The sequence below is a fragment of the Zophobas morio genome, unplaced genomic scaffold (assembly GCF_036711695.1).
Source record: "Zophobas morio isolate AGI-343-1 ecotype UQ-CSIRO unplaced genomic scaffold, CSIRO_AGI_Zmor_V1 ptg000041l, whole genome shotgun sequence".
Classification (NCBI taxonomy): Eukaryota; Metazoa; Arthropoda; class Insecta; order Coleoptera; family Tenebrionidae; genus Zophobas; species Zophobas morio.
This window is the reverse complement of record NW_026972146.1, coordinates 4,033,679-4,042,594: the sequence shown is the minus strand read 5'-3', so window position 1 is coordinate 4,042,594 and position 8,916 is coordinate 4,033,679. Positions and strand designations below refer to the sequence as shown.

At 33.4% G+C, this 8,916-nt stretch overlaps 1 protein-coding gene across 1 annotated transcript in view; it reads left to right on the top strand.

Moving 5' to 3' along the window:
- Nucleotides 1-110: 110 nt before the first annotated feature.
- LOC135141003 (polypeptide N-acetylgalactosaminyltransferase 2) overlaps nucleotides 111-8,916 on the top strand; it is a 110,259-nt gene continuing 101,453 nt past the window's right edge. The window contains exon 1 of the mRNA XM_064071782.1: nucleotides 111-368. Within this exon, the coding sequence (XP_063927852.1) occupies nucleotides 279-368 (90 nt within the window). The 5' untranslated portion in view covers nucleotides 111-278. The remainder of the gene's footprint in view (nucleotides 369-8,916) is intronic.

The window sequence follows — 8,916 nt, the reverse complement described above, 5'->3', positions numbered from 1 at the left end:
CCGGCTCGCCTACCAGCGGGTATTGAACAGTCCCACAGACGAAGAGCGTCGCGGGCCGATCCGGCGAGGACGGGGCGCTCGTCTGGCGTCCTTGTCGGGCGCGCGTGAAAGCAGGAGAGAGCGGGCGCGAGTCCCACCAGCGAGAGGCTGCGAAGCACAATGCGAACGCCGCCGCGACTTCAGTGCTGCGGCGGCGACGGAGGCGGATGCATGTGGGGCGGCTCGTCGACGCTCCTCAAAGACACTCAGTGTGTGCTCAGTGAGTGGAAGCCGGCGCGATGCGGAGGAACGTCAAGGTGCTGCTGCTCTTCTCCATGGCGTGGATGTTTGTTATTATTTACTATTTGCAGAGCAACGGAGACTCGAAGGTCTGACTTTTTCACTTTGTTTACTGTTTTCGGAAGCACGTTGCGGCGATCGAACGATTTGGCGGAGGCGGAGGGATAGTGTGCGAAGGGGCGAGCGGACGCGGGTTCTTGCGGCATGGGGGCCGCGTGCGGAATTTCGATTTTTTTTCTTTTTATTTTTTTTATTCAATAAACGGTGATGAATGCGGCGTTGCGAAACTCGGATTGGCGCGATCGGAATAAATAGCTTTTTAATGGGTTGCTTGCTAAATTTCTTGCACGAGTTTTTCACGACGATGACATAATGAACTGGAGAAGAGCCTACGCAATTGGGGCCAATTTTTATATCGGAGACTCGTAATGAGTTGTTTGGGACTGAATCATAAACCGCATTGGCAACCTTGACATTATCTGGATTTTTGAACGATTCCCAAAAGAAACGAGAGTGTTACGTCGGTGGCTAAATTGGCATGTTTTGGCGGCGGAAAAAGCCCTTTTCAGGACTGGTGCCAACTTGTGTTACATACAACCTCGAACAACAATTAATTAATTCAATTGTTTTGAATTATGTGGATTAAACCACGCTGGAAAATCGTACAACTTGGATCCGCATTATCTATATTAACGTATTTTTTGTTTTTATCCCTGATGAATTTACACCAAGTTGTAATGTATAATATATAAATATCATTTGTCACATTATCATCGTTTCTGCGTCAGATACTATTTTTTGGTTGCGTCTGTAGCGATCGTTTAATTTTAGAACGATTTTTCGGAAATTGAAATAAATTAGATATAAATAAGGCCGAAATCGTTGAAATGCGTACTTACCATTGAAAATAAATAAGATCCTGGGAACTAGGAAGTTGGTTTTTCAAGTTACCGAGCTTTGACAAACAAAACCACAAAATCGGTACAATTTCCGTATATACCGGATATGTTAATTTCTCTTGTTTTCTCAATTTCTCAATTGTTTAATTTTTGGTCGTCGTTTTTTTACTTCCCGAGCGGAAGCAAAGGAAGTATTGTAATCGACTCAGATAATCCTAAACATTTTTTGTTTACATTTTTCTTCATCTAATATTTTATTTAGTCTTCTTTCTTTGCTAAAAACAACGACTTTAATTTCGTCAACTTCAACTTTCAATTTTTTCGTTTTTTTTTTTACTGTTGATTCTAGTCTTTCTCGATGAGCAATCTTTCCTCGGGTTGTATGATTATCGCTTTTTAAGATTTCTTATGTATGCAGTAAACAAAGTGGGGCTAAGTGAACGACCTTGTCCTAGACCTTTGATTGTTTTTTTTCATATTTTTCTATTATTAGTGCATACACTCCTTTGTGCTGATTATTTTAAAACCACATTCCAATTCACGTCGATTTTCCTCAATAAAAAACAAGATTACTTCAGAAATCGAAAAACTGAAAATTTTAAAATGTCAAAATTTGAAAAATTCAAAAATCGAAATAGAGTATAACCTCGATAATCCGAATTAATCGGGGAAAGGTGTGTTCGGAATAGCGATTTATTCGGATCAGCGAATTTCCCAAAAAGCTGAAAGGGAATTGAATAACAACTTCCGAAATTTCGAAAAGATACATTCGAAAAAATTATTACTTCGTGACCATAACCATGCTATATTTTTGGAATCAACACGTCGGGATCTATATCTCTGAACTCAATCAGAATTTTTAGATGACTTTTTCAAAAATGAAATTTCCCGTTATGTATTCGTATTACCTCCCTGATGCAAATTTCTACCCATTCTCGACGATTTTCGAAATTTAACTAAATACTTCCATGTAGATTTTGGGTCGCAGAAGTCACTTATGGCTTCATTTCTTCGATATCTTAAACCGTTTTTCTATAATCGTCAATTGAAATATCGCAATTTTTAAAAATTAAAAAAAAATTGAATTTCACACCGAATTTTCCGAAAATATTGCTCCGTTACCATTAACATGCTATATTTTTGGAATCAGCACGTCGGGATATATCTCTGAATTTTTTCAGAATTTTTAGACAACTTTTTCAAAAATGAAATTTTACACAATGGTAGTACTTGCCAAATAACCTACCCTCTACGAAAATAAAAGGTGGGTTTTGACAAATGACCTACTCTTCCAAGAAAAGATACTAGCCCCACCCACCCACCCCTTGTTTTCTTAGAAGAGTAGGTCATCTGCCAAAATCAATCTTATGTTGGCAAGTATGAGGCTGATTTTTGCAAATGACATATTCGCTAAGAAAATAAGGGTGGGTGGGCGGGGCTAGTACTTGTCAAGATAAGACTGATTTTGGCAGATGACCCACTCTTCTAAGAAAGTAAAGGGTGGGTGGGCGGGGCTAGTACTTGTCAAGATGAGACTGATTTTGGCAGATGACTTATTCTTCTAAGAACATAAAAATAAAAAAATTTAAAAATCAATAAATGACAAATTGAAAAATCGGATAAATGAGAGATCGGAAAATTGTACAACTGTATAATCGGAAAATCAAAAACTGAAATATCGAAAAATTGAAAGAAAAAACAAATCTTATATATCGAATTCGAAATTCCAGTTTTAATTTTTTTTTGTTTCTAGATTTTTCAACTTTTGAATATTTCATTTGATAATTTGTTTGACAATTTTGCAGTTTTTAATTCCAATCTTTTGATTTTTCAAGTTTTAACTTCACAATTTTTGAATCTTTTGATTTTTAATTTTTCAAGTTCTCAAGTTAAAATTTTTCCTTTTCACGGGTTGTCATTTTTCGATTTTTTAACTAAAAGAACAAATTTATTCGAACCGAAATCTTGAAAAATTGAAAATTAGGAACAAAATTTTCAGATGTTTTAAAGTTTCGGTAAACATGGCAAATCGCTGATGAAAATTGCTTTTTACCTCCTTCCAAAAACTCGGTGACAAAAAATCAAAAATCGAAAATTAAAAATATAAACGTCTATTTTCTCGATATTTTTACAAATCAAATAATTGAGAATTCGGAAAATGTCAAAATTGTAAAATTAAAAAATCGAAAGTTTTTTCAGTTGTCCAGAGAAATCAAAAATCGAAAGACAGATCAAAAAATTGAAAATGTAAAAAGCGAGAAATTGAAGAATCCGAAAGTTGAAAAATCGAAAAACTGAGGAATCTAGTAGTACGCATACGATAAGACTGATTTTGGCAAATGATCTACCCTCTTAAGAAAACAAAAGGCGGGTGGGTGGAGCTAGTATTTGCCAAAAAAAGTCCAAAGTTTAAAAAACGAAAAACTGAAAATCGGGAAATCCAGAAGTCGAAAAATCGTAAGTTTAAAAAATCAAAAATTTGAAAAATCAAAAATCTGAGAAATGGAAAAATTGAAACATCAAAAACCGGAAAAATCGCAAAATTGAAGAATTGAAGAAGCGAAAAATCGAAACTTTGGGAAGAAATGGGAAAATAAAAAAAAAGATTACTTCAGAAATCAAAAAACTGAAAATTTTTCTTTCTCGATTTTTAAGTTTTTCGTTTTTTCAATTTTTAGATTTGAAATTTGAAATTTTTCAATTTTTCGATTTTTTAAGTTTTACAACTCGGCCGATTTTTTAGTTTTTCAGTTTTTCATTTACTAAATCTTTCAATTTTTCGTTTCATCAATTTTGTTATTAGAAATTTTTAGATGTTAAAATTTTTCAGTTTTTCAATTTGAGTTTCTCTACATTTTATTTTTGATTTTTCATTTTTTAATTGTTAGTTTTTCATTTTTCATTGTTCGATTTTTATCTTTCTCGATTTTTCAATTTTTCGCTCCATCAATCTAGTTTTTAATCTTAAATTTTTCAGTTTCTCATTCTCTGATTCTACAATTTTGCATTTTTTTATTTTTCAGTTTCTGGATTTTCACTTTTCCGATCTGAAATTTTTTTTCGATTTTTTCTCTGCTTTTGCATTTTTCGTTTCTCCAATCAAGTTTTCAGTGTTGAATCTTGCAATTGTTCGATTTTTTTAATTTCACGCAATTTTTTTATTTTTCAATTCTTCAGTTTTTAGATCTTCCATTTTTTTTTTGGTTTTCAATTTTTCAATTTTTCCATTTTTAACTTCTTTAGTTCTTCGATTTTACAATTTTTTCAGTTTTTCCATTTTTAAGTTTCTCTGTTTTTAATTTTTCGACTTATCAGTTTTTAGATATCTTAATTTTTCGGTTTTCAGTTGTTCAATATTTGAGTTTCCCGAGTTTTTAATTCTTCATTTCTTCAATCTTATTTTCAATTTAAAATTTTTCAGTTTTTCAATTTTTTGACTTTGCAGTTCTTAATTGTTTGATTTTTCAGTTTCTCGATTTTTCAACTTTTCATGTTTTCAATTTTTCGATTTTTACAGATTTTCATCTTTGGTTTTTTTTTTCAATTTTCTTTTTTTTTGAGTTTTTCTATAGGTTTCAATATTAAATCTTTCAGTTTTTCTATTTTATTATTAAATATTCCAATTCTTCAATTTTTCGAATTTACAGTTTTTCAATTTTTTAGTTTCCTTTTTAGTTTTTTAGTCTTTGATTACAGTTTTGTATTTTTTTTATTTTTCAATTTTTTGGACATTTGCGTCTTTCGCTTTTTTTCAATTTTTCGATTGTTCGTTCCTTCAATCAAGTTTTCAATCTTAAATCATTCAGTTGTTCGATTGTCTTAATTTCGCAATTCGCTTCGGTTTTTAGAGTTTCCAGTTTTTCACATTTTCAGTTTTCAATTTGAAATTTGTAGATTTTTTGTTTTCAATTTTTCATTTTTCGATTTTTCATTCCTTCAATCTACTCTCCAATTAGAACTTTTTAATTTTTCAATTTTTCGATTTGTAATGCAATTTTTAGGATTTTTCATTTTAAAGTGATCGATTTGTCCATTTTCGATTTCAATTTTTTGAATTGTGGTGTTTCGATTTTTCAGTTAATACATATTTTCGTCTTACGATTTTTTAAATTTTTTAATTGAGTTTCTCGATTTACCGATCTTTTGTTTCTTCAATCAAGTTTTCAAGTTTCTAGTTCTTTCATTTTGTCGTTTCGTCAATTTTTCGATTAGAAATTTTTAGATTTTTTTATTTCAAATTTTTCAATTTTTAGTTTCTTTATTTTTTTGATTTAAGAATTTTTTGATTTTACAATTCTTAGATATTTTAGTTGTTTTCACTTTTTTGGCTCTTGAGATTCTGTTCTTTTAATTTTCCGATTTTTCATTTTTCACTCCTTAGTTTTTCGCCTTTCATTGCTCGAGAAAGAAATGGGAAAAAAATATTACTTCAGAAATCGAAAAACTGAAAATTTAAAAACGTCAAAATTTGAAAAATTCAAAAATCGAAATATTTAGAAATCGTAAAATAATCCAGGATAAAAATTGAGAAATTGTATCATTGAAACATCGGAAAATTGAAAAATCGAAAAATAACAAAATGGAGAAACCGAAAATTTAAAGAATGGAAAAATTGAAAATTTCCAAAATTGAAATATTGAAAAGTTGAATCATCTGAAGTTGAAAAATCGAGAAGTCGAAAAGCCGAATAATCTCAATAGCATATTTATAAACCACAAGTTCAGGACTATGCTACTTTTTAACATTTAAATATCATTTGCTTTCAATAACTATAAATTGGAAAATGTCCAAAAACTCGGTGACAAAAAATCAAAAATCGAAAATTAAAAAAATAAACATCTATTTTCTCGATATTAAAAATCGAAAGACAGATCAAAAAATTGAAAATTTAAAAAGCAAGAAATTGAAGAATTCGTAAGTTGAAAAATCGAAAAACTGAAGAATCTAGCAGTACGCACTACGATGAGACTGATTTTGGCAAATGATCTACTCTCTTAAGAAAACAAAGGGCGGGTGGGTGGAGCTAGTATTTGCCAAAATAAGTCTCATTTTGGCCAATGACCTACTCTTCTAAGAAAATAAAGAATATGTCATCTGCCAAAATCAGTCTTATCTTCGCAAGTATGAGATTGATTTTTGCAAATGACATATCCCGTAAGAAAACAAGGGTGGGTGGGCGGGGCTAGTACTTGTCAAGATAAGACTGATTTTGGCAAATCAAATAAAATAAAGGGTGGGTAGGAGGGGCTAGCAAATTTCGACCCATTTTCGACGATTTTCGAAATTTAAAGAATGGAAAAATTGAAAATGTCCAAAATCGAAATATTGAAAAGTTGATTCATCTAAAGTTGAAAAATCGAAAAGCCGACGACATGTCCATAATTTGAATCTGCACTTTGTGCACGCTGTTTTCCTTTTAAAGAACGTTTCTTTTTGTGGCTTGTTATTTGTTTGTTACGAAACGTGTCTGTAATCTGGCTCTTATTACATTTTTGAACTAGATGATAAATTTGCGACTCTGTTCAAAGCGGCTTAAAACTTTTCATACAACGTAGAATTTGAAAATTCATCAGACAAAACTGTTGAACTTTTTTGCCCACTTTGTTTACAAAAATAATTTGCACATTTAGAGTGGTCCCCTACTATGTGGTTGGATCCATTCGGGGTGTCATTTTTTAAATTAATTTTTTTTTTATGCCAAGGAACGTTTTCGTATAGTTCCCATATCATCTCGTTGCATAGAGTGCTAATTTAAGTGAATATGAAATTGCGACACTTTAGCGTGCACTTTCACAGATCAGAATAAATAGCGTCTTGATGAATTAGTTGCAACATATTGTTGCACGAAAAGTTTTTAAAGATGATGACATAATGAAGTCTGGACTTACCCACTCAGATGGGTTCAGTGGTGTCTTAGCCAAGTACTTTCGAACTTATCATCATAAACCGCATTGGTAACCTTGATATTATCTCAGTTTTCTATGATTCACAATTGCGTCAAAATTGGCATTCTTTTGGAACAGAAGTTTTAAGTACGTGTGGCGAAAAATATTTATGCGCCGGAATGTTGGAATATTCATGTATTTAAATGAATCGTGATCGCGATTATGTCACAATACTAGAAGTGTTACAAGCTGTTTTATAAAATTAAAATAAATGTCATTCGTAAGCGTAATCGATGAAGTGGGATTCAAAATTGCCCCTTGAAGTACTCCATTTTTTATTTGGGTGATATTTGATCGCGGATAAGATTCGCTTTAACTATACATCTTATCGAGTAAACAGGATTCGTTCAATTTAAATAAAGTAGTAGGTATCCAAAAAGGTATTTCCAGTGGAAATGGAGATTCGTATTTGCGGAAACGAAACCTTTTGAGGCAGCCGAGATATCTAACGATATTTTTATCAACGCTGAATGTGATAGCGAAATAAAATTTCTCAAATCTAGTGGCTTTCGGTGCTTTTTTGTACATGAGTAGCAAAGCACCTTCGAAAGCAGTGACCGGCGCGTGTTGGAGTTGGTGGCTAATAAACTATTAGCTTATCAGTCGTAAGGCAATTTTCAGGCCACCGTTTATGAAATAATGGGGGCACTTACATCAAAGCGCCACTTTTTAATAAAGACGAAATCTCGCTTTATTGCCATTAGAGGAAATTGTTGCAGCAGATGGTGTGATCAAATCAAACGACATCATCCAGTGAAGCGAGTAAATGGTTGAGATGGAACCAAAAAGCCTCTTCTTTAGCAATCAGGTTGAAAGTTTCCTGCTTCGTCGATGAATCGATGCATAACTCTTTAGCTCTTTCATCGAGATAGTTGCGAAATTTTGACTTCTATCCGTGCGCATAATTTCCAGCCACCGTTAAGACCGAGATGATTAAGAGTCTCATTTCATTAATTAAGCCCGACTTGGAAGAGTTGCAGAATCCGTGAAAGGGATAATTTATGTAATGGTTAACCGTTCTAGCCCAAATAAATAATTTATTGCGTCGGACGAGAAAGTTTTCACAATAATAATAGATCGTTACCGCAGTTCCAGGCAGGCAATTTGCGGTGACGAATCCCAATTGATTTTCGGCGGTTACATCGTCAATTAAAGTTGCATCAAGCCACTTCTTTATCTCGTGTAAAATTAACGGCCTATTCTCAGGAGAACACAAAAGCAGAAGTTACGCTCCGCTTGAGTTTGCTTGCGTTTCCTCCTCCAGCGTGAGAATTTATTAAAATAACTCGCAGCTGGTGTTTGCGTTTTGTTTCGAGAGGTGAAGCGCCGAGACGGTCTTAACGATGATAATAAGGCCGATTTATTTTATGAATGCCGGGATCGATGAGGGGCGGCGTCGATAAATTGCCACTCTTTTCGACTTTATTTATTCCGGGCTTGTTTCAGTCTTGTTGCTGGCATCGATTAAACATTCGAAAATGGAGCGAGGGCTCGAATTAGACGATCTTCTGACGCCGCGCTCCAAAATTCGCGTGCCGTTTTAACAGAGACTCTCTAATTGCGCGAATGAAGAAAACAAACAAAAAATTATAAGCACGGTGATGAGCGACCTGGTTTCGAGAATGTGGTCCTGTTTTTGAGTGAGATTTCCTAGGAGAAGACGCTAACTGCTTGATTTAATGCCGACTGGCGCTTTGACAAATATTGTAATTAGGAGTGACATCATAGAAGCTGGTACCATATTGATATTACAGAGAACAGACGTTAAGTGCACCGTTTTTGTTTAATTTTTT